General features: G+C 46.5%; 1 protein-coding gene and 1 non-coding gene across 6 annotated transcripts in view; one reads left to right on the top strand and one right to left on the bottom strand.

Annotated features, from left to right (window-relative positions):
* Positions 1 to 25,930, top strand: part of JARID2 (jumonji and AT-rich interaction domain containing 2) — a 231,759-nt gene that overhangs the window by 136,771 nt on the left and 69,058 nt on the right. For 4 of the 5 annotated variants that reach the window (XM_070778359.1, XM_070778358.1, XM_070778361.1 and 1 more), the window contains one exon: positions 3,165 to 3,306. The exons of the other annotated variant lie outside the window; for it this stretch is intronic. In XM_070778359.1, the coding sequence (XP_070634460.1) occupies positions 3,165 to 3,306 (142 nt within the window). The remainder of the gene's footprint in view (positions 1 to 3,164; positions 3,307 to 25,930) is intronic. 5 annotated transcript variants of the gene reach the window in all.
* Positions 11,167 to 11,271, bottom strand: LOC139179185 (U6 spliceosomal RNA). Its single transcript, XR_011563609.1, has one exon. It is a non-coding gene; the product is annotated as a U6 spliceosomal RNA (small nuclear RNA).

The following is a 25,930-nucleotide window of genomic DNA, read 5'->3' as shown; positions in this document are numbered from 1 at the left end:
GTGATGCTATCTGACTGTCTCACCCTCTGCTGCCCTCTTCTCCTTTTGCCTTCAGATCTTTCCCAGCATCAGGGTCTTTTCCAGTGAGTCATATGAACACTTCTTTCCCCTCCCTATTATTTTACTTTTTAACCATATTTACCATTAGCAGACTTAACATAGCTTTGTGGTTAAGTATTGTGAGCAGCCCTCTTCCCCTTCACAAGTGATGATCAGAGGTGGAAGAATGAATGCCCCAGCGGAACTTTGGGTTTGGGTGCCTTACTGTGAGTTGTTACGACAGTACAAACATAGTCAGTTTCCTGGGATCTAGTGCAGGCTTCCCCAAAGCTTTACAGTGTCTTAGAGCAACTAGATCTCTTGCTGACTGACTCTTGCTTCCCCATGCAGTAGTGGATCTCAGAATGTGGTCCCCAGAGCAGCCAAAGCAGACAGCATCTTCTGGTGCTAAAAGAGCATGTTTGAAGGGGGCCCTGTGCTTGAACCTCCAGGTGATTTTAACTAGCGCTCCAGCTTGGGGGTTACCGCTCTTCACAGTCTACTGAGGTTCTCCTTATCACTGAACAGCTGAACTTTTCTCTGCTTTACTCTTTCCTTCACTCATTCATGCATGGGCTGCCTGCTCCCTCAGCAGACCTTTGAGACCTTGCTGTGCACCGGAGGGGAGAGCAAGTGCTGGTTCCCTGATTTTGCCCAGCGGCACCTCCTTCCTGTCTCCTCCGTGTTCCAAACACAGCTTCAGAACGACCACCTCTTCCTCCTGCACCACCAGCACCACCACTGCCTTGGCTTCTGTTTTTAGGTGATTGCAGATACCAGCTTCGCTCTCTTCGCTTTGCCGTTGGCAGGTTTGCTTGCTCCAGTGATTCATCTTCACTGCCCTCCCCTCTGGCTTGCCCTGCAAGTTCAGGGCTGCATACTGCTAACTGACACACCCAGGTATATCTCCTGTCACCACTAGAATTTAGATTTGCTGGATTATGCGTCTATCCCCAGCGCCCTGGCATATATATGGTAGGTGTGCAGAAAGTAGTTATATTTCCTTCCTCCTTTCGTGCTTTATTCTCCTTAAAGTCCTTTTGTACTATTGAAAAATGTGAATTCAACCAGGAATACACTTTTATTTTAGAGATATATGCCCCTTAAATGTTAATTTCATGTATGGTTCCTTAATAAGAGTTTTCATTTCATGTTCAGCATCCTTTTCAGTGTGGTTGTTCATCCATTGGCTTATGTTCTGTCCCTGGGCTGGTTTGCTAATCTGTGTGTATGAGTGTGCTTGTGTCCTCCTGCTGTCTGGGTGGGCTGTTGTGTGGTCGTGTTAACATGTCTGGCGGGGAGGGGGGACCAACTCCAACCCGTTGCATTTCTGCAGGGCTCTCATTCAGTGCTGATCATAGAGATGTTATTTCAACCACATATGTAGTGTTAGTTTTTAGAGTTGCATTAGAAAATCTTGAAGAAGCGGGTAAGACTAATTTAAATGTGTTTGATGTAACCTAATAATTTGTCCAGAACACTTTTAGAATTAATATGAAATTATTTTAAAAATGTTATAGTGAGTTTTAAATGTGGTTAAATAAAAATAATCATTCATCCTCTTACCCACATCAGCTATATTTCAAATGCTCAGCAGCACCGTGTGACTGGTGGTTACTCTAATGAATAGCACTGCTCTCATCTTTGAAATGTTGGCCACACTTCAACCCTCAGACCCATAGATTTCCCTCCAGTTATGTCTCCTGTTTGCCTCACGGTGCACACTCCCCACATTTTTCTCTTTCTCTGGGAAGTTGTCTGTGTTTTCATTTCCATATTGTAGTCATGACTCCCAGAGCCCCAAGTCTAAGCGACAGCCATGGGATTTTATTTACTGCATTGTATTAGATTTCCAACCTTATGTTGTTATTCACACTCTGAAATGGTGTAAAAACAGATAACTGGGGAGATGCATAAGCAGGCCAGGTCCCAGGTTTGTTGCAGTATACTGCTTTCTGCCTGAAAATCCGACTCAGTGTGTGGATATAGTGTTTATGGCGACTAATAGGAACCACTCTTTAAATGCTTCAGCTAAAAAGGGATTTAATACAGGGACATAATGCTTACAAACTTGCTGAAAGTGTTGGGAGAACAAAAGGCTCCTGCCCTTTTGGCTTTATATAAAAGCCAACCCTGTGGCTGTGAGAATGCAGGCCCTGTGTTAGCGTTTCTGCTGATGCCCAGAGGCTGGTGACTAGGCAGTGAACCTGGGGGCCAGTGGCTGTGGACACTTGGGCGGGTACAAGCCTCCCATTGGTAGAAACTAAATTGTGTCCAGAACCCTGGATTGGATGGAAGGATGTCTGAGCTCTGGAGGGAGCAGGCTTTTATTCAGCTGTTCCCCATTAGTGTGACCTGGATGCTAAGCGACTCCACACCACTTGGCGCAGGCCCTTCTCCAGCTCGGGTTACTAGAAGCACACCCTGGGGCCCTGAGACCCCCTCTTCAGCATGGCACCACGTATGCTGTCGTAGAGAATCTTTGTCCTTTGAGACGGTCAGATTCAAACATGGCGACTCTGATGGGAAGGACTGCTATGAAGAGAAAGTTGTCCAGTCAGATTTCTCGGTCAGATTTCTCGTTAAGAACCGATAGACGGCTACAAAGCAACAGTTGATGCTTTTTCTTGGGTGTAGTTACTGTTTCCTGAAGGCAATCCCAAAAAGAGTTTAGTGTTTTCTGGAGTAAATATGTGGTCCTGGAAGGATGACTAGTTTGAATTGGTAATATGTGAAGTACTTTTCTTTCCCCAGTCCTGAAAGATGCTGATGTACGTATGTCTCCTGCCTTGGCAGGCGGGTTCTTTACCACTAGCGCCACCTGGGAAGCCCAGTTGAAGTACTTTAGAAAGAACCCTGTAGTATATTATTACGATAACACATTTCTGCTTGAATTGCTTACTGTTGGTGTTATTTCTTTGGCAGGCATTCCAGTCCTGTGTAAGGTCAAAAGTAGGATGAGGTGGGGCTTCTCCCTTCCCCTCTCAGGGGATCCACACCTCCCGGTTCTCTCCTGTCGAGTTTCTTGTCTGCCCTCATCGGCCACTGTGTAGGGTTAAACTGTGGTAAAGTGCTGCTTCCTTGTGTCATGTATTTAAGTGTTTGTCCCCTTTTTTCACCTGTAGGGCTCCTTGGTAATGGCCAGTCTAAGGGATTAGGACCAGCATCAGAACAGTCAGAGAATGAGAAGGACGATGCATCCCAAGTGTCCTCGACTAGCAACGATGTTAGTTCTTCAGATTTTGAAGAAGGGCCGTCGAGGAAAAGGTTAGTACCCAAGGCTGAACATATTCGTGCCTTAAACCAGGGACTTCAAACTAGGTGCCAGTTTAAGTGGGAACAAACTTGGGCCCACTCACCCAATCTCCTGATTTTTTTTGCAGAGGAGCCAGAATTCTGGATTTTTGTATCAAATACCCTGGTTTCTAAACATTGTCCACTAATTATCAGAAAAGATGAGTAAAACACACAAAAAATGGTATGAGCCAAACAAAACAAGTTCCTGCTGTAAAAATTGGCCAGAGAGTTGCCAGTTTGTAATTCCTGCCTTTGCTGTGCATTTTAATTGGTTTTCATTGGTTGTCATCTTGAGTATATTAGATGGTATTTTGCCACTACTGCAGAGGTGTGAATGTGAAGATTTAAATGTGGTGTTTCTGAAAAAAAATTTCCCCCTTGTCAGGAAAGCAAAATCCATTTGGTGTTAACCAAATAAGTAGGTGTGAAATCGGTTCATAGAATTAATTTACCGGCAGGTTTTTAATTTTTTTTGTTGTTTTTTAGTGACTTTCCTAAATAAGCTTAAGATAGCTTGATCAGGAAGTTCGCTATGGTAGTTTGACAAGAGCTGTGGCTTCATGGTCAGACAATGATAGTGACGTTATATAATAACACTTTTAATTGAGTGTTTAAAAATCCTTTTTTAGTTATCTGCCTTATTTCGTGTCTCATGTACGATGTGATTCCCCCCCTGCCCCCATTTAGAATTTATATTTCATTTCATTCCATTTCCGTTCTCATACTCAGTGTTTTCCTGGATGACAAGATTAATCACTTGTTCTTAGAATCTGTTTGTTGGAGAGGATGGGAAAAGGGGAGGAAAATAACCCCCGGTCTGGACTTCTTTGTGTACCCTTTCTGTATACAGAGTTATAGTTACTTTTCAGAAACCATCTTGACGTGTGTGTCTAATGAAGAACTGAATTTGGCAGCAAATTCAGGAAAGGACGAGGGTAGCCATGTGTGGATACTTAAAAATCTGTAATAGATCTGCACTTTGGATCTGAAATTGGAGAGCCATTAGCTGCAAGCCTTTGTTTTCCTGTCGTGCAGTGTCTTCCTTTAGAAAACTCATGGAATAGAGTCTGTATTAATTTCCACCACCTTTATCTCTTGCTCCTCAGCACTGCATCTTAGAAGGTGTCCTTGGATTTGTTTTTAGTACAGTTAGCAAGCATGTGTAAGAACTGTCTCTGCCAGTGTACTGGACCTTGTATGCTACTCTTTTTAAAGACATTTGGCTGAGTGTCTCAGTGGAAGCCTTTTATGTTTCAGATGCTCTGTGACAGACTCTGCCCCATTTTGAAAAGTGCATCATCACAAGAGCAGGGGGTTAAAGGATATGTTTTTGTTTTTTTTTAAATCACATTCGTAAACATATTGGAGTGTGTAATAATCCTATCCATGTTTCCAAACATGGGTGGGGCCGGGGGGACCGTTGTGTAGCTAGCATCATCTTCATCTGTGTTTGGAGAACAGAATTCTGTGATTGTGGTTGGAAGTGACAGTGACCAGTACTTGAGCTTTGTGGCTGGCCATCACCTTCACTTCTGCTGGGATTGGTCAGCAAGAGGGTATTGGTCATCAAGCTTCATTCTCTTGGGGTGGGGGCGGGGAGCCCTTTGTCCCTGGCTCCGGGTGCCTTTCTCAGATGGTAGTGCTGCCGGCTTCCTCTTTGCACGGGACTGTAGTGCTGTGTGGCAGCTGTGTGCAAATCAGTCAATTATCTTTAATTCTCCAGGGCACCAGAAAAGAGAAACTTTGTTCCGGGAACTTAGGGAAAACTTAACCCATTGCTAATCTGTTTAATTATTAGCGTGCTGAGTACCTTGTTTTACTGAATTAAGGATTCGTGACAGCATTTTGGGAAGTTAGGATCACACTCTACTAGTGAAATCTACCCAGGGATATAGTATAGATTCAGGTTTGACAGGTTAAGCTACATTCAGAGCTGGTGTGGGGTGGCCTGCCTGGCAGAAGGGAGCTGTGTTGTTTATGAAGGGACAGTGTAGTTAGGGCATAAATGCCCTGTGGTGTTGCAGGGCACACAGCAAATAAAAAATGACTTTTACTACTTCTGGGCTTTCAAAGAGCTCTCTTGATTGCTTGTTGGTATTTAGCATGAACATTCAGTGTAAACTATATGGTACATGCCCTGCCTTGTCAGGCAGATCATAGGAACTGGAATCCAAGTTCCTGGAGCTTTGTCAATTACTGTCAGACTTCAGTGCCAACCTTCTTACACATAATATACCTTTTTAAAGAAGTGATGTTGTGTCTGCTGATCCCAAGCCCAGAGTAACTACCTAAACGGTAATTTTGAAATGTTGCTTCAAGCATCAGGCAGATTGTTGACTAGATTCTGCTTTTTACCTCATGTCTAAAATACCCAAAAATACGCATGCAGAGAACATGTTCTATGATGGACCACTTGTATTCTCCATTGACATTTAGACTTTCTGGAGGAGAACACTTGAGTCCTAAAATTCCAGAGTCGTGGTTTACGTATTTGTTTTGGAAAAAGCGTTACCTCTCTCTTCAGAATGATAAGAATGCTTGCATTTTTTGTTACAATTAATTGCTCTTTTTAGGTACATGTTTTTAGGGTCACCAGTTAATAATGCCTTTTGTCTTGGTTAGAGCAGGGGAAAGAAAGGGAATTTATGTGTTTGACTTTAAGAAAAATGGAAATCTTAAGTGTAGACTATTGCCAGCCTCAGTTTAGACCTTGCCCTAAATTTCCAGCCTGCAAGTTGAAGCAATTCCGTTTTCTGATTGATGCTTGTAGCACGTTTCTTAAGTCTTTAGTCAAAACATCTCACGTGTCTGCACTGTTATTTTTCTACTGGAAGCCCCTTCAGCTATGTTTGCTCCTGTGTAGTTGCTGCCGTTGGATTTACTTAAGTTGGGGGTTTTTTGGCACATAGAAAGCAGTAGAGTTCCAAAGGACTTATTTTCCTGTATTGAGGCAAAAATAAAAGGAATCTCTTAGTTATTAAAAGGTCATCATCTGAAATTCCTCTTTATGAAAGGAAAAGCCAGCCTCTCTAGAAGGTCTCTGCCTGTCGGATGGGCAGAGCAGCCCAGCTGTTGAAGGTCTGGAGGACTTGGCACTGGGGGGTTCCTGGGTGTTGGTTTTCTGTTTATTTTGATCATTGCGGTAGGTGAGTTTGATAAATTATGTTTAAAAATGATATACTGTAATTAGTTCTTACTGTTTAGAATGGAAACATTAGAGAGACTTACAGCATTTAATCAACCCCTTTTGAATTTGTTGGTGGCCATACCTGGCTCCTTACCTCTGCCACCTTAAATGGCTTCTCCCATTATACTTGATCATCATATCATTTGTGTTTCCTGGAAGAAGTATCTGAATATCTTTTAGAAACCAGAATGGACAGATTTTGCCAGTCAGGTGTGGATGGACTGTGAGAAACTTGGAATAGTGCTTATGATCAGGATAGGGGTTGTCTGTGTGGTGGAAAGGTGTACCTCTACATGATTGTTTCAGGGACGTGTCATGGGAACCTTGTATGTGGCTCAGTGTCTAAGAGTATGCACGGGAGCCACACCACGTGACTTCTTCTGGTTCTGTCATCTCTTTGTTACGTGCTCTTGGGCAGGTCTGCAATGTCACTGGGCCTTGGTTTCCTCATTTGTGAGATACCTGTGACGATGGTAACCACTTCATGATGGATTTTGTGTCCTGAACAAGTTGATTCATGAAAAGCTCCCAGGTATATAATCAGGACTGTGTATGAGATACAGTGCTAGCTGTCATCAGCATCTATGACACATGAATTGCTGTATGGGGACATGCAGACTCATTGAAGACTTCTCAGATGTGTTTAGAGATAGAGTTTGACTTATGCAAATTGTGATTCATGGCTTTTCTCCATGGCGCCACCATCACCACCATCTGTGGGTTGATGGAAAAGTGTAGGCGTGTGTCCCTCTTTTTTTTTTTTTTTTATTTTGAAGTTACTGAGTCACAGGAAGGACTGTAATGGTAGAGTGGGAATTTCTTCTGCAAAGCTTGGTGTGACCAGGTATTTGCCTACATAGAGTAGGCATGAGGGGGCCAGGCTATAGTTTGTGAAGGTGCTGTCTGGTCTATTCACATGTAAGTCACATGTGAATAGACCAGACAGCCCTTGGGGGTGGTTCCCATTTTTAATAGTACTTAATACTAAGATGCCCTGACACACTTCAAAAAGCCAAGTACGTAAGAGTCTTATGTAGTTTTTTTTTGAAAAAAGTGTGGACCATGCCTCTGCAGGGACAGAAATGTTTTCTTTTTGTTAAAGAGCTGCTGTATTTTAGTTATTTAGGCCTTTGGTAGTGCAAGAGTTACGGAGTTCAAAGACAGCCCTGCTCTAGGAGATTGGATTTTGAATGTGGAACATTATTTTAAGGTTGAAGACGTGGTGATGTTTAAGTTTTGGAGATGAATATATATATGTTCAGGATGATGAGAATTCTCCTAGGCTTTTATTGGGTCTTCCTTTTATAGCTGAATTGTCAAATTTAAGTTTTCCTTATTTCTGTTCTGAGTTACTGTGTTAACATAAAATACTTTGCTACCTCCAAGTTTAGAAAGAAGATAGACCCAAATGCATAGAATACTTGCTTGGCAGCACTCAGTGTTGGAAATAGGAGTTACTCAATGTGACCATCCGTAAGAATTAGAATTTTCAAAGCCTCGATAGTTTTTACATGTTTGTTGAACAGAATGCACTAGTGGTATAGTTAATGTCAAATGCACTGTTGAATTCAGACCTATCTTTGACTGAAACATATTTTCTATTTACAGGAAGTAGAAAAGGGGCAGCATTGAGGAACTGAGTATTACGTGGCACCTTTAATAGCCACAGACAATAATCTGTAGATTTAACTAAGTGTGAATGATGTAAATGGAGCCGGGTCTAGCCTGCTTGCCTGCACAGTTCACCCGCACAGTCCTCATTTCTGGTGCTCCTCTTCCCTTCCTGTTGACCTAAATGGCTTTTTGTTATCATTTTCCGTTGGGTTCTGGTTGTAGGGCTTTAACATTTCTAATTTCTGCTGGTGTGGGATGAATCTTTCAGGTTTTTTTAATATCTGATATGGTCTTTCTTTCACCCTCACTTTTTAAAAATCTTTTTACGGGGGTTGTAGAATCGCATGCAGTTGTAAGAAATTCTCATTCATTTTTGGAAGGTATTTTTGCTGGGTATAAAATTGTAGGTCAGTAGTTCCTCCTCCTCCCCTCCCGTGTGGAATTTGTTGAAGGTACAGCTCCACCATCTCCTGGCTTGTAGTGAGTGTCCAGCAAGAAACCCACTTCTAAAGGTTTTTTGTTTGTTTGTTTGTTTATTTTAGTCTATCATGTAATTGGAGAAGGAAATGGCAACCCACTCCAGTATTCTTGCCTGGAAAATCCCATGGACAGAGGAGCCTGGTGGGTTACAGTCCATGGGGTTACAAAGAGTCAGACATGACTGAACACGCACACCATCACACAGTATGCCTTCATGTAGTTTTCTTTGATTCTTGTGTTTGAGGTTCATGGAGCTTCTCAGTTCTGTAGACGTCATCAGTTTTAGAGAAGATTCTAGTAGCTACAGTTTGCACACGTGTTCCCTGGCTGGGATCTCGGGTGCACGTGTATCCAGGCACTCCAGGTTGTTTTCACAGCTCATGGGTGCTCTGTTCATTTTATCCCAGTCTTTTTTTCTCTGTGTATTTCATTTTAGATAATTTTGGTCTAAAATCTGCAGACGTGTATTTTTCACCACAGACATTGTTGTCTTTTTAATTGTCTTTATTGTCTCTCCTGATATAGCTTAATCTTTTCTCTACCTTCTTAAAACATAGGAAATGGAGTTATAATCGATGTTATTAGTGTCTTTGTCTGCTAATCTGTCATCTGTGTCACTTAGGGGTCAGTTTGGCTTAATTGATGTCCCTCCACTCAATGCAGGTCATGTTCTCCTGCTGTTTTGTTTGCCCTGTGGCTCCTTGTTGGATGCCAGGCATCATGAGTTTTCTTCTTTTGGGTTCTGGGTATGTTAGTGTGTCTCTGACTCTTCTCAAGCATTGCTCTAGGGTATGATTAGGTTACCAGGAAACTTTGAGCCTTTTATGCTTTGTTAGGTAGGGCCAGAGAGCAGTATTTGGCATAGGGATAAGTTTTCCCAACTGCTCAGGGAGAACCTGTGTGAGGTGTACCATTCTGGCAAAGCATGGTTCTCAGCCCTGTGTGGGGTTTGGAGAGTGCTCCCCGTGGTCCTTTCCCGTGGTACTTTTCCTTGGGTACTTCCCGCACACGCGTTTTCACTAGTCCTCAGCAAGTGCTTGAGGAGGTTCCTCGGCAGGTTCCAGAGTTTCCTGTCTGGCTTTGGCTTCTTCAGTGCTCCACCCTGTACATTTTGTTCCTCCCCGAAGTCTCAGTTCCTTCTCCCCAACTCGGGGATTCCTCTGGATTCTTCTTGCATTCCCCTCCATGTGCTCTGGCCTGAAAATTGTCTCTGGGCAGTCTTTTGTGTCTCAGGAACCACAGGGTTTTGCTGTGTGATGCCCATTGTCTCGTGTGGATTTTCACTTCTTCAGGCCGGGGGCTGGGGGGGCGGGTGCGGGGCGGGGGGGGGATTCCTGTCCCTGTCCCAGAAGCAGAAGTTCCTATCTGTTCTTTGAATGTTGACTGAGAGAAACAGCACAGGAAATGTAACTACCATGTTTGCACTTTGTCTTAGTCACAGTCACAACCTTATGTTTAATTAGTCATCAAAAAAGAAAAAAAGTGAATTGCATAAGTAGGCCCTGATACAATCAAAGGGAAGATTTCAAAATAAAGAAGCAGTTGACTTATAAATAGAAAATCTCACTCCATCCAGAGCATGTTGGTAGTAGAAATTCATCTGAGGCCCTAACTGGCTTCTGTTTCAAGTGACTGTTCGGATAAATCCATGATGACTTTGTGATGATAGTGGGCCCTTCGTCCATCCCTCTGAAGGTTATGCTTTTCACCTGGTTGTTGGGTTTCAGAGGCAAAGGGGGTGGTGCCTGCTCAGGGCATTCCTTCTCTTTTCCTGCTGTTCAAGCTTGGAGGGGAGATTGCATCTCTCAGCTCTGCATACTCTGATTAAGTGGCCACCAAGGCGAACCTGAAGTTTGGTGACTCCAGTTGAATGGTGGAGAGCTGCAGGAGCCAGGGTTCTCACTGTCCACTGCAGGATGGCATGTGCTGTCAACGCTGCGCGTCCGCCGCCCCCACCCCATCATGATTAGGTTCATTCTTCCCTGTAGGAGCATCCCCAGGCTTTCTTCAGACCTCTCCGATCCCACTCAGGATACTGGCAGGCTGTTCAGGAGTACTGTCCTGTGTCCTCCTTGGTGACATGGGGCCTGGCCCTGGTGTCTGAGGAATCGTGGAAACTATTTTAATAATCAATATAATGTCTGCCTGGTTTTGCACATGACATCATTTATGGAGGTTTATGGGATTTCCTGTTGCCTCTTCCTCTCTCGGAATTTTAACTGGCAGATTGTTACCTGTGTGGTGTGATTTGGGGGTTTCAGAACAATCTTTTACATTGCTTTGGTTTACAAGAAGCAGACCCTTTTCTCATTTAATGACGCGTCTTGTGGAGTCCACCCGTGTGTTGCTTGTCCCACGTTAGGCCCTCTTGACTATGCACATGACTAGTGTCCAAAACAAGTGTGTACAGTCCGTGAAATTCTCCAGGCCAGAATCCTGCAGTGGGTAGCTGTTCTCTTCTTCAGCGGATCTTCCCAACTCAGGGATTGAACCCAGGTCTCCCGCACTGCAGGTGGATTCTTTACCAGCGGAGCCACAAGGGGAGGCCAAAAAACATGGAACGCTTCACAGATTTGCATGTTATCTTTGCGCAGGGGCCATGCTAATCTTCTCTGTATCGTTCCAATTTTAGTATATGTGCTGCCAAAGAGAGCTATCAGGGAAGTCCCTCGCCACACACTTTATGGAGATGCAGCCCAGATCAGCAGGAGGATCTGGGTGGCTGGGGAGGTGGGGTGGAGCACAGTTGTTGGAGGAGGCAGCAGGTGGAGCTTGGAGGAATCTGGAACTGGGTGGGGACTGAGGTTCCTTGGTGACTGAGCAATCTTGGCCTTGTGTTTTCCAGGACCCTTCTGTGGAACGTACATGGATTTGTTTGGCCTAACTGGCAGGGTGGGTTGCAGGTTCCCTTTGGAATGTTTTCTTTGCACCCTATACCCTGTGCTTCTAGTAAAAGCACAGTCTTAGCACCCAGACCAAGATAAGCAGGGCTGAGGGTGCCCTGTGTGCTTTACTGCCCCCTGGGCCTGAGCCCCCCTGTGTGTTCTCCTTGGTCGGAGAAGGGGGAGGCAGGAGCTGGAGGAAGGGTGTCATTTCTGATCCCCAGCTGACTCTCACTGGCCTGGTTTTCTTAGGGCCATGGTTGGGAGGCCTGGGAAGTTGGGAGTGGAGGAGAGTGTCCCAGGGCTCCTGGCAGCTATGTTTGCACGGCGTGGTGCTGCCGTCCTTTTCTGGGCTCCCTGTCCTCAGATGCAGGGAGCCTCCTACCTGGTTTCTCCAGCCCGTCCTCTCCTGGGAGAACCTTTCTGCCACTTCTCTCTGTTTTCCCCTTTCTGGCCCTGTGGACACGTGGCTTTAGCCTTCTGACCCCGACTCCTGACTTCACCCCTGGCCCAGCACTGTTCCTAGGTGTATTCCAGCACCAGGGCTCTCACATTCCACGAGGCCACCATCCCCAGGACCGGAAGGCAGCCTCCCAAGGCCTTGGTGTCTGTGAGATTTTCTAAACTCTTGGAGTGATGCAGAGTCCCTGGATAGCACGTAAATATGTGGAACTGTTGTGTATGCATGCCTGATGGCAAGTGACACCTCTTGATCTTATCAAGTGCCAGCTGGGTGGGAGACATCACTAATTGATCCTCTCAGTTTTAGATGGTTTAAGGTGAGACGTGTTTTTTTTCTGGCATGATCTTTTAACTAGACCTTTGATTCGAAATAGGGAGAAGAATTTTTTAGAATAGACTGGCATCTCAGTCCCCTTGGAGAACCTTTCTGTTGCTTACCCCAATTTTTCTTCTTAACTCTCCATGGGAGAGACGGTCTTCCAAAAGAATTGGCTCTTAGCAGGGCAGCAGTGACAGGTATTTATGTGGCACTTACAGTGTGCTGGCCACTATTCTAAATACTCTAAATTGTTTCCATGTATTAGTCCATTTGATTCTCACAGCAGTTCCTTTTGATGGGTCTTTGACCCTCATTCCCATGTTATGAATGAGAAAACCAAGGCACAGCGAAGGGCTCAGGTGTGCTCTGCTAAGAGGTGAAGCTCCCAGGTTATTTCAGGATCCAGTCGATGGTTTCTATACCTTGAGGGGAGTAGTAAAGAGCCCGCTTGGACTGCTGCTGCTGAAGAGAGGTAGACGAGCTTTGCTTTCAAAATACTTGGAGAGGCCGGAGGATGCTGTGTGAGTTAGTCACTCAGTCGTGTCTGACTCTTTGAGACCCTGTGGGCTGTAGCCCGCCAGGCGCTTTTGTCCATGGGATTCTCCAGGCAAGAATACTGGAGTGGGTTGCCGTTTGCTTCTGCAGGGACCTTCCCGACGCAGGGACTGAACCCAGGTCTCCAGCATTGCAGGCAGATTTTTTACCGTCTGAGCCACCAGGGAAGGATTCTGAGGGCTGGGCAAAGTGATGCCTTTTTAACCATCAGAGGAGTGGGAATCTCAGGGAAGCAGGGGCCAGAAGCACTCATTTCTTCAAGGTTCCAGTTGTTGCCAAGTCCCAGGTGGATCTCAGAGATGGTAGATTCAGCCTTAATTTCTGCTGAGGAAAGCTCCACTCCGGAGAGAAGCAGCAGACCATTTCAAACGCAGCGTGTGGAGCGCTGTGGAAGACATGACGTCTGTGGGCCACCACGGGGTGTCCAGGGGAGTGGGCCACCTACAGCCAGGCGACACAAGCACTTAATTTTTCCTTCTGTAGACTCTTCACTCTTCTGGGCTGTAGATGGACCTTGGGGGCAGCCCTGTAACTTCCAGGCAGAGGGTGTCTGGAGACAGCTTCTTGGCCGAGATCACAGGGAGAGACAGTCCCAGTGCCCCGAGGGCAGTCAACCCCCAGCTGATGTGGTGGCGGGGCGTCCATCCCGCGCCAAGCACTCTGGGTGGAGGGCTGCGTGCTGGCAGAATAGACCTGCGGAGCAGGGCGAGGCTGAGCCCTGAGGCCTCCTGGGGTCTCTGTGCTCCGTAGCAGGCTGCTTCTGGAGGGCCTGACGTTGACCAGAGGGCTGGAGGGGGCAGGATGTATTTACTAACTCTTCTGTGCTAACACTTCCTAAGGTTTCTATACCAACACGTTTGAGAGAAGAGGTTAGTTGGTATTTTGAAGGGGCCCCTGTGGTTGTGAAAAACAGGCCCCAGTCCAGTTTTTCTGTCTTACAGATGCCTCAGGATTGCCACTGTCGTAGTAGATCTGAGCAGTCACCTGTACTGAGAGTGGGGTGCACTCCACACCCCACCCCGCCTTTCCCAGGCCCGCAGAGAGGATGCAGTGGGCTGAGGGTGGGTGGGCTTTGCCTTGGACCAGCCTAGGGAGGCATCCTTGCCCTTGCAACAACTCAGGTGGTTCTTTGAATTAAACATGGTGATGTATCATGGTAATGTAGGTGGGCGCCTGCTGAGCTTTAGCTCTGGTCTCCTCATCCCTCTACGCCAGGATGTGCTGAGAGACGGGGAACGCACGTTAGCTGGGTGCAGGTTGAATGACAGCGTTGTCTTCTCTCGATGAGCGGAGGGAGCCCATGGCCTCGCTGTCCTCACCCCCTCCAGGGCATCTTGCCAACCCACACGTGGAACCCAGGTCTCCTGTGTTGCAGGCGGGTTCTTTACCACTGAGCCGTCGGGGAAGCCCTGGTAAATTCAAAACAAACCCCAATGACAATCGCTTTCTTGTTTTGAACCAAAGGAAGAATTTACTTAAACCTAAGAGGGTCTTGGCTGATCAGAAAGGGAGTTGGAGGTATCTGAAAGATACTGCTGTTTTTTCTGGTTTCGATTAGACTGGAGACTATTAGAATAAATTTACCCACTCCAGTGTTCTTGCATGGAGAATCCCAGGGACAGGGAATCCTGGTGGGCTGCCGTCTCTGGGGTCGCACAGAGTCGGACACGACTGAAGCGACTTAGCAGCAGTAGCAGCAGAATACATTTGTGTTGGCTCCATCCTTTCTTTTAAAGTGATGATGGAATTTCCACTTTAAAGCATATGTTAAAGCACCATATTTCTGGCCTGGGTAATTTGGGGTGGGGTAGCATTTTGCATTTGGAGTAAGTAACACAGTGTGGAAATGTAAAGCAGGGAGAGGTACAGCTTTCTGGCAGGGTGCAGTTTATTTTCAAATTTATTGTTAATTCTTACCTTCCTGGGGAGACATGAGTGGCGACCCACTCCAGTATCCTTGCGTAGAAAATCCCATGAACAGAGGAGCCTGGAGGGCTACCATCCATGGGGTCACAAAAAGAGTCAGACATGACTTAGCACACATGCAAATGCTAACTACCTTCCTGGAACTGTGTATTAAGCTTTTTCATTTGTGAAACTGGACCCCTCTTTCCTTAACTCATTATTTTTCCTGCTAGAGAGGCATTCAGTGTAGAGGCATCTTTGTAGATGCTTAGTTCTTGTGCATGAGCGCGTTCCTCTCTGCTAAGAGGTCAGTTCACGTGGGCTTCAGTGTCAAGGAACGAGTGGGAGCACGGAGGCTGCCCCAGAGCGTGTGTGTCCTCTGCAGGGTTAGAGATGGACAAGACCCCTTTGATTTAACTGGTCATTAGTTGTTGCCCAGGACAGATCATTAGGTACTTGTGGGAAGGGGCCGCTGCTCCCAGAATTTTCTTGAGGTTCCTGGTAAGCACACAGGTTTCTGTTGCATTTATTTGTTTTAAGAAAAATGGTAGAACTTCATTTGAGGCAGTTTTATTTTGGCTGTGGCCATTTCCTCAGAGATCTGATTGCTCGGATATCACTTCCACCTCCCATGCAAATGCTGGTTTAGCATGCTTTGTGGTTGCCACGGAAACTGGGTACCAGTTTCCTTCCTTCCTCTTCTGGGGACGCTCTTCCACCTATTTTCAATAGGAATAGCTCTGTCACGTGCTTTTGTCCTCCTTGCCTTTGATTACCCCCAAAGGGCAAATATAAACATGCCCCTGGTCTTTTCAGTGGTATCTGACCCTCCCAGAAACGTCCTATCCATTCATAAGTCATCCTTGATGAAATTGAGAGCAAGCACGGAGACGCTGCTTCCAGGCGTCTCACATGAGAGGCAATAGGTGCTGGGTTTGGAGCCGCCCCCTTTGCAAAGGGGGTGACAGCCATTAGTGTCTCTTGTGGTTCACACGTGAGTGCTTGTGCAGGGGTTGTCAGACATGGCTTTTTATGCAGAACGTTCCTTGATGTCGGCACCTTACTTGGCTGCTTAGCAGCTCAGTTAAAAGCAGTGCACATTGTTGGGACTGAGATGAGAATAGCCTGTTCTCGTCACCCCCACCCTACGCTTCCCCTCCTTCCTTCCCTTCCCTTCATTTGGAGAGTGAAATCGACTGGGTAGAGGGATGCTTGGCTGGAGGGATTCTCAAATACAGACCAAGGAGGGAAGACAGCAGTTTCAGTGACTTGTCAGCAGCAAGCTTTTGGTTTGTTTCTGCTATGAGAAATTCAGAAATTAAAAGAAGAGATCATAATAATAGATGGGGCTTTACTCCCTGGAATTAGGTTAATACAGGGCAAGAAATTAGGCTCAGTTGCGTTGATCTGGAAACAGAATCTTTCCAGAGTGTAAGCCTCCTCAAATGACCTGAGAGCTTCTCCCACTAGCTCAGAGCCCATCCCGGAGGATGAGTGTGGGCTCAGCAGTGTCCGTCCCAGGTGGTGTTTGGGTGGGGTCGGGGTGGGCACTGGGGGATCACTGATGTCTTCCTGCGCTCACTTGACGTTCAGGTGGCTTTCACAGGGTTTGGCCCCCAGCTCCCTCACGGGTGGGCCGTCCTTGTTTATCTCTGTGTCCTCTGTATCCCCAGTGGCTGGCGGAGTGTCTGGTATGATTGTCTGTTTTTGCGAAGGTAAACACATTCTTAAGAGTAGCCAAATAGAGTGTATGGAAAGGGAATCTTCCTAAAGGAATCGTTCTGTTCGGGGAGCGTATTTTCCTCTTTGGATTATCCAGATCTTTCATGTCCTCTCGGCGTATTGGAATGTAGGTGTGTGTACTTGTGTGTCTGAAGTGTTGCCCATGTGTATTTGTTTTACGGGGTTGGGAAAGACTAGAGCACACGACACTGGTTTGTGGTATAGAAGACTATTCTGTCCCCTCCCAACTCGTTTCTCATCCCTTCTTGTTGCTCCTCTGGTTCCGTAACATCTCTTGGGTCCAAAATTCTACACCTGTCTATACAGAAACTGAACTGTAACTTGTAAAAATGACTCCTCGGGGCCTCTCTTGTGACCTCTGATGAGGATATAAGCAAGTGCCTTAACTTCTGCTTTCATGGCAGGTTCTCAGATTACTGCAGTATTTTGGTGACTGCATTTATGCCAGCCGTTGTTACTTGGTGATGCCAAGTGAAGGGGCAAAAATGCCGTCCTGTCTGAAGGCCCTGTGGCTCTAGCTCAGTGTTGACTTCTGTTTCCTAGCATCTTTAGTATTTTAAGGTACTTCACTGGATCGTCGAATTCCATGATGGCAAACATTCTCTCAATGATGGTGATAAATATCCTTGGCTTTTCCTTACCCTGTTATCCTCTCCAGTCTTGGCTTTCCCAGAGGTCGAAGACTTAACTTTGTGTCTGTCTGTGTTCTTGAAGTGGAGTTTTTGAAGAAAATTTACTCTGTAAAGGTTGAATAGTGCATATAATCACTTTATAGAAAGCTTCAATTACATGGAGTTGGCATTAATGTTAATTCCTGGTGTTTACCATTTATAAAATGTAGAGAGACTGAAAACAAAAGGAAAGCAAGAGCCAGGTCTTAAAAGTGAATCTTTGTCCTGTTGCTCATAATTGGTTTCAGACACATCTGGAGACGAATGGAGAACTTCTTGAGATGTTGCTTCTTTCACAGGAAGTACTTTTCCATAGCATATTCTTTGTGGAGTATATAACAGTATAATAGGCAGCTGCTTTACTGAGTCAAGTAAATTGTTCTCTGATAATATAACTAAAAAATAACATGAAGCAGGCATTGGCTCTGATGTTCTCTGCTGTAAACCCATTTAGAGGTTATTGGTGGTTATCTCGTGGGAAGGCCATTTTTGTCATTGCCTGCTTATCTGCCAGTGACAGGATTCCTGGGCCTTCTTTCCGAGCCAGAGCCCACCGTGGCTGCTGTAGCCTCTCGGGAAAGGAATGGTCTGTAGAGGGTGCTTCAAGTAACCATGGGCACAATTCATGCCAGTTTTGTGGGGAGGGGGGTACTTTATGATTACCGTATGCTGTATTCATTAACTCACACGTTGTTTTTCCCCATTATCCTGGAACGGTGCATGATGGGAATCTAGCAGTTTTTAAATGTATGCTGTTTTCAGTCCTTCTTTCTCTAGAATATAATTGCAAATTTGTTCAGCCTGTTCCTCTGCCCCCAAGAACCACACTGGCATCCATCGTGACAGCCTGCAGACCGTTTGCACTGTAGTCGGCTTGCTCTTCTGGCAAATGCCGTTGTGTAATGCGGACTGGCACTTGGCCTTTCTGGAGCTTGTAGTTATTCCCCTTTGGAGAGGTTGGAGCTCTTTGGCTGTATCATCTCCCCTGATTCTTCATTTCTCAGGCCTCCTGCCGTCCAGTCTCATGGAACAAGGCGGGGTAAATAGAGCCCTTCTGGATCATCTGAATGTCAGATCATCCTGGGCCGTAGATGAAAAATCTAAGGCTTAGGAAGGGCTAGGCACTGGGAATCCTCACGGTGAGAATGTCTAGTAATGCTTACGTTGATTTAGAAGCGACTCAAAATGTCCATTGATCTTGTCTGCACAGCCGGATTCTCTGTGTCTCCTGAAACGTACCCTCCTGCCCTGAGTTCCGGCTGCTGTTGAAGCGAGAGGAGGGTGAGGCCGTGCAGCTTTCTCTCGGTGCTGGAGGCCTCTGTGTTCTGAAGGTCGTGGCAAGTGACGCCAGTGAGCACAGGGAAGGCGTGCTCACACCTGCCTTCTCTGGGGCCCTTTCCATCTCTGCCGCCGCCCCTACGCCTACTACCTGTGGGCAGACAAGTGCTTTCCCATGTTGTCAGGCTTCTTTGCTCAAGCCTCAGGTGGGCATGCATGCTCGGAGCTCAGTCATGTCCCACTCCTTGCAACCCCAGGGACTATAGCCTGCCAGGCTTCTCTGTCCATGGGATTTTTCAGGGAAGAATACTGGAGTGGATTGCCATTTCCTCCTCCAGGGAATCTTCCTGACCCAGGGATCGAACCCACCTGCATTGCAGGTGAATTCTTTACCTGTTGAGCCATTGGGGAAGCCTCTCAGATGAGCAGGACACACTTCAGTAGGTCGGCAGTTTGAGAATAGATACTTGCTCTTGCCCATCTTCATCACTCCGCTGTGTTTGCCCAGACAGATACTTTAAAATTCATACTTAAAACAATGAAATTTGTACACAAAGGAGGTATTGAAAACGGGAAAACGGCCAGTATAATTTTCTTCTTCACTGAAGCAATGTGAGAAGTGAAGGGACTTAGAGATGTCAGTCTGGAGAGTGACACCCATGGGTTTCCCAGAGAGGTTCTGTCTCCATTGTTGATCCTTAATCTAGGAACCTAGAAACTGCTTTCGTTGAAAGCCCCTTGAGCCAGTAGCCACACATGCCAGAGGGAAGGGACACACTTCTCTTAGCAAATAAAAGCAGTCAGGAGCCTGTTCCCAGGCACGCCTGGCTGAGGAGGCAGGCCAAGGCCGCTGGGAGCAGCGCGCATTGATGGTGCCACCTTTGAATGTAGAGTTTATCAAAGAGTGAGAAGACATATCCAGAATTAAAACCACTTTGGACTCAATCTGATCTTGTTCATTTAAAATAGGAAGTAGATCTTCGACGCCAGTTGCCTCACCATTTAAACGGGCCTCCTTGTCCAGTACCACCGACAGGATTCCCCTGTAGCATGGTGCAGTGGAGAGAGCCGAAGTGTAGGAATAATGAAGGTACTTGCTACTGTGCTGTTGACAGCCACCTAAAGTCTCTGCGCCTCCCTTTGATTGTCTGATCAGTGGTGACCACAGTACCTTACAGGGCTGGCTGTAACCCACGTGAGTGTGTAGGGAACCCCCTGCAGGACTTGTTGAAACACAGCTTGTGGAGTGTCTCACTCCTCCCCCACCAGGTTCTGATTCCTTTGGTCTGAGGTTTTGCATTTCTAATGAGTTCGCAGGCGATTCTCCTGCTGGCTGGTGGATCAGTCCGATAGCTGCTGAACTAAGTGCTTTCCATGGTTTAAAGCTCCGGGCATATTACTGTCCTTCACCAAATACTAAATAACTGTTCTCTGTGGAGTCACTGTGTGAAAGGCCAGAAGTGATGCCCACGATTCAGAAATCTGGGAGCCGTTAGCTGTCATTAGGTAGATTCAGCCTTTGCTCCCAAAAGACTTGATCTCTCAGCTGTATTCTCCCCTGGTCGCCACTTGATAGTTTGTGTGACTCCTTTAGGTAAGAATTTCAGTGAATTGGAATTTTCTTTCCTTTGGTGAGCTGTGATCATCTTGTTTTCTGCTTTGGGTTCACCTTTGAACAAACCTTTACTCAGCCCCGTGGGTGCAGCGTGGTCCGAATTCATCTTTCTGCCCTCTTTTTCCCTTTATAGAAAAAGTTGGGGCTTAGGCACTCTGGCCATGCCTGCTTGAGATGACGGCTTTTGAGGTCTTTGTCTTGATATGTCTCCAGACAGTTCCTTTCTCAGTTTGTTCATCTGCCTTGTGCAGAAACAGAACCGTGATGTCGTTCCTTCCCTTGCGGTTTATTTGAAATTATTTATAGATAGGTCGCTGGCTGCACGCTACCTCTTCCCCACCCCCACCTCTTCTTCTTTTTTTTTTTTCTGGTGCAGTTTGACTTTAGGTAGTTGTTTCTATGTGGTATGTGTGCCCTACCTGAGGGCATACTGAGTGGAAGTGTTTTCCTGCTACCAAAACACTCACCAAAGTGGACAATGGGCTTCCCTGGTGGCTTAGATGGTAAAGAATCTGCCCATATTGTGGGAGATCCAGGTTCGATCCCTGGGCCAGGAAGATCCCCTGGAGGAGGAAATGGCAACCCACTCCAGTATTCTTGCCTGGGAAATCCCACAGACAGAGGAGCCTGTGGGCTTCGAAGCCCATGGGGTCGCAAAGAGTTGGACACGACTGAGCCCCAAAACTACCACCACCCCTGTGTTCCTGCGACTGACTTATTCTTTTGTTTCCTACTTAGTATTCACGCATGGCGTCTGGCTGCCAGTCAGACAGCGCGATATCCGTCCCATCCCTGTTCTCGTGATTCTACCAAGCCTTTGCCCCGCAGCCCTTCCAGGGCCTGTGTGTGAATGTGTGTGTGCACGACAGCGGTGGAGTGGGGATGAGAATATGTACACACGGAGGTGCCAGCGCACCTCTCGTTCTCACCCTGATTCCACACGTTCCAGCTTGCACAGGATTTAATTTAATTTATACCCAGCGGGGGAATCTGCCCGTAAAACACACACACCTCCATGAGTCTGTCTCCACCGTTCACTGTGTGCCCAGCAGTTTCTGTGTCTTACAAAACATGTGTTTTAGATGAGAGGAGGAGAGGTGACACTAACCAACCCTGTCGCTGTCCCTTGGAGCACAGAATCCATGCTTCTAGTCACGTTTGCCGTGAAAGGCAGTTCTATATCCTGATGTTCTCATTTCCATTTTCTCAGTGGCTTTATCTTTTAAAATGATATTGTTGTGTTTTTGGCTTGCGGGTTTCATTTTGGGAGCTTGTGGTGCCTGCAAGCAAGTGTGCAGGAGAGTGGGGTGGAGCCAGAGGGTGGGGTGGAGCCAGCGGGTGGGGTGGAGCCAGAGAGTGGGGTGGAGCAGTTCCCCAGAGGAGATGACTGGGGAGAGGGAATGTCACAGAATTCTTGCAAGGGCAAATAGGGTCAGTTCTCATCTGTGTTTATTTTAACCGCTGTCAAGTGTGGAAAGGAATGCATTGGTTTACAGTCACCATGGCAACAGAGGCTCCTTCCCGCTCCCTGCCCCTCAACAGGCAATGAACCCATTCATTTATCCAAGTGCCTCAAAATTCCATTATGTGCATTCCATGGGCTGTTAATTCAAGTATTTTGACAGAATGTTGTTGTGTGTTCTCTAAGAGTATTCAGTAGTGGCTTAATCCTGTTCAGGTCACCAAATACTTGTCTTGAGCCACTATTTCCTCGTCTATCTGGGGGCCATGAGAAGGTGGACGGTCAACAATAGAACAGGGTTCCTCAGCTTTCTATATCTGGGACGTTTCTTTGACGTTTTGTGGTCTGTCTGAAATTTTTTCTTTCTGCTCCATGAATAGATTTGGGTTTGTTTTAATAGAAAAACGCTTGATTTAATACCAAGTTAAATCTTTCATTCGGGCTAGTTTGTTTTAAATTTCTGGGATGTTAGGTTACATTTGAATGTTAGTCACTGGGTCCTGTCTTGTCTCCCTCTCCCCACACCCCTACCCCCCGACTTTATTGAGATATAATTGACATATAACCTTGTGCAGAGTTCAAGGTGTACAGCCTGATTTGGTGTATGTATATATTATGGTACGATTACCACAGTAAGGTTAGTGAATTTGTTGCCTCATGCACTTTCATTTTTTAATGCACTTTTATTATTTAATTTATTCTTTCAGGTATACCGTATAGTATTAACTATAGTCACCATGGTGCACATTAGATCACCAGAACTTACTCATCTTATAACTAGAAGTTTTTGCCTTGGCCACCCCCCCCCCCCCCCCCCCCCCCCCACACACACACACAAAATCGCCAGTCTACTCTTGTTTCTCTGAGTTTGGTTTTTTAGATTCCATATGTAAGGATCACACAGTGTTTCTCGTTCTCTGTCTGATTTAGTGTGATACCCTGGGCCACCATCCGTGTTGTCCCAAATGGCAGAGCTTCCTTTTTTATGGCTGAATAATATTCCCGCATACTGGTAGCACATGTGTTCTTTGTCCATTCGTCCTGTAAGTAATGCTGCGGTGATTATGGAGTCGCAGGCATCTCTTTGAGATGGTGACTTCATTTCCTTTGGATAAGTACCCACAAGTGGAAGTGCTGGATCACCTAGTAGTTCTGTTACTTTTTTGAGGAACCTCCATGTTGTTTTGGAAAGTTATGGTAAAGATGGCTCAGTCGTGTCTGACTTTTTGCGACCCCATGGACTGTAGCCTACCAGGCCCCTCTGTCCATGGGATTTTCCAGGCAATAGTACTGGAGTGGATTGCCATTTCCTTCTCCAGGGAACTTCCCAACCGGGTCTCCCACATTGTAGACAGATGCTTAACCATCTGAGCCACTAGGGAAATCTTTGCAGTTAGGTGCACCTATTCACTCTCCCAGTGACAGTGTGTGAGGGATCTCTTTTCTCCCCAACCTTGCCACAAAGTGTCTTTCTCAGGACGTTTTTGCCTGTCAAGTATTTGTACTTTGTTTTCACAGTCACTTAAAATGAGTTAGGTTCCTGGAAGGATGAGTCTGGAGGGCTGTCCTGCTCTGAGAGTCATCACCTGCAGTGTCTGTTTCCTTCTGTAAGTTCCACAAAGGTCTGCCTTCAGGCTTTGGGACTGTTCAGTTCACTTCAGTCGCTCAGTTGTGTCTGACTCTTTGCGACCCCATGGACTGCAGCACAGCAGGCCTCCTTGTCCATTACCAACTCCCGGAGCATACTCAAACTCATCTCCATTGAGTCGATGATGCCATCCAACTATCTCATCCTTTGTCATTCCCTTCTCCCGCCCTCAGTCTTTCCCAGTATCAGGGTCTTTTCCAGTGAGTCCTCAGATCAGGTAGCCAAAGTATTGGAGTTTCAGCATCTTCATTCAGTCTTCATTCAGTCCTTCCAATGAACATTAGGGACTGATTTCCTTTAGGATGGACTGGTTGGATTTCTTTGCAGTCCAAGTGTCTCTCAAGAGTCTTCTCCAACACCACAATTCAAAAGCATCAATTCTCTAGCACTCAGCTTTCTTAATGGTTCAGCTCTCACATCCATACGTGACTACTGGAAAAACCATAGCTCTGACTAGATGGATCTTTGTTGGCAAAGTAATGTCTCTGCTTTTTAATATGCTATCTAGGTTGGTCATAACTTTGCTTCCAAGGATCAAGTGTCTTTTAATTTCATGGCTGCAGTCACCATCTGCAGTGATTTTGGCGCCCCAAAACATAAAGTGTCACCTTTTCCCTATCTATTTGGGGCTGTGGGGGCTCTAAAGGGCCCCCACTCAGCTCTCGGGCCCATGGGAGCCTGGCTGCTCCCCACACCTCTGCTGTCTAACCTGCTGGTTTTATTGTTTCATTGTGGAGCTAATCAGCCCAGAAGCCCAGGGGTGTGAGGTTGTCTTTGTAGTTGTTAGCTTTGAGCAGAGAGGTCAGGAAGGAATAAACTGTACCTTTCTTCCTGGAAAGCTGTCTTCTGGTGAGCGGTTGGTTCCCAGGTCTGTTTCTGCCCCAGAGGGGAGTGACTGTGGGGCTGGCTGCCCGGTGTGGCCTAGGCCCTGTCCTGTTGCCCTGCTCCATAGGCCTACACTTCAGAGTCAGACGTGGGAGGCAAGGCGTTGCCAGTTCCCTGCAAATCTGGAACATGGGGGTCTGACTTACCTGGTGGCATCAACAGCTCCAACAGTGCATTCTGTTTCTACCTGTAGAGCTAATTCATGTAACAGTTTCTGTGCTTAAACTTGTGTAACATAAAAAAAGAAAACAGTAATTTGTGAGGGGAATCCCTGTGGAAAGACCCTGATGCTGGGAAATATAGAAGGCAGTAGGAGAAGAGGGTGACAGAGGATGAAATGGTTGGATGGCATCACCAACCCAGTGGATGTGAGTTTGAGCAAATTCTGGGAGATGGTGAAGAACAGGGAAGCCTGGCTTGCTGCAGTCCATGGGGTCATAGAGAGTCTGCGTGACTGAGTGAACAGCAACAACCCCTGTGAAGTTAGATTGCTGTACTCTGCATCTCAGATGAAGTAATCCATTTCAGAAAGCACTGGATAAAATTTGGGATATTTGGAATTGTGTGAAATAGGAGACAAAGATAAACCTGGGGAGGAACACAGATGAAGGACTAAACTGGGGAAGTGAATTGACCATCTTTCTGCAACCCGGTGGGTTCCCAGGGTCAGCTGCTGGCCGTCTTTGTGAGGTTGTTATCACTGGTCTCTGAGGGTATTTTGGAGTGGGAGGGGAGAGGCTGGAAATGTTCTCCTACAGGCTCATTTACAGATTGGTGGAGGTGGGGCCTTGCAGCCCTTCCCAGGGCTGATGGATGGCTGGGAGGGTGGTGGTTGGCATTGTATTGACACAGTGGAAGACCGATGGCTCTTTGATCAAAGAGCATGTTTAGGCTGGTGGAACTGGAGAGACTCCTTCTGAAGTGATTAGCTCTGTACCTCCCGGCCCCCATGGCCTGCCACCCGCATCTTTATGAACAGGATTCAGGTCCGTCCAGCTCACATCCCTGGCATTTTGCTAAAGCCAGCTATGGGGGTTGAGGGGGAGGTGCTTGCACTTTAGTAGCTTCTGTTTCTTTGAGTTAATCTGGTTGCAGAGACGGGAAGGATGTCGTTGGTTTCCATGATGCCTCAGCACATCACGGGTTCTGACCATTTGGGAAAATGTGACAGTTTTTCTCTTCTCTACCCCCTCCTTCCTGTCATCCCCACAGCACCCTCCCTTAAACTGCGCCTAAAGTGTGCTCAGTCGTTCAGTTGTGTTCAGCTCTTTGCAACCCCATGGAACTGTAGCCTGCCAGGCTCCTCTGTCCATGGGATTCTCCAGGCAAGAATACTGGAGTGGGTTGCTGTGCCCTTCTCCGGTGGATCTTCCGAACCCCAGGATCGAACTTGCGTCTCCTGCATTGGCAGGCGGGTTCTTCCACTGAGTCACCAAGGATGTCCTTAAACTGAGTCTTGGGGATTCTCTTTCTCTCCAGAGGTGGCTCACCTGTGGTGATAATGTAGCACAGTGAAAAGAAGCAGAAAGGAAGTTCCCTTGGCTGAGTGTTTCATCAGTCAGTTGAAGAGGCTTATTCGTCTCCTGGCTGCGCAGTGGAATGGGAGAGAACACAGGAAAACAGCACATCCACTAATGGGAAGCATCACAAACGCTGATTATTCCTGGTGTGGGAGGACCCGCGGAAGCTAGGTTTGAGTTGGGGGTTAAAAAAGACAATCTCAGGGGTTAGTCAGTTTTTCAACTTGTAGCTCATAAATGTTGTTGACAGTTGCTTTTATTTTTCTATTGGCGGTTTCTGCTTTCTGTTAAATTATCTCTACTCAAGCATAACCCCCACCCTCAATTTTCACAATTTATTAGGGTCATGTAGAAACTTTGGGTTGACT

The sequence above is a fragment of the Bos indicus genome, chromosome 23, assembly GCF_029378745.1.
Source record: "Bos indicus isolate NIAB-ARS_2022 breed Sahiwal x Tharparkar chromosome 23, NIAB-ARS_B.indTharparkar_mat_pri_1.0, whole genome shotgun sequence".
NCBI lineage: Eukaryota > Metazoa > Chordata > Mammalia > Artiodactyla > Bovidae > Bos > Bos indicus.
Note: the sequence above shows the minus strand (reverse complement) of the source record. Positions and strands in the feature narration are given on the sequence as shown.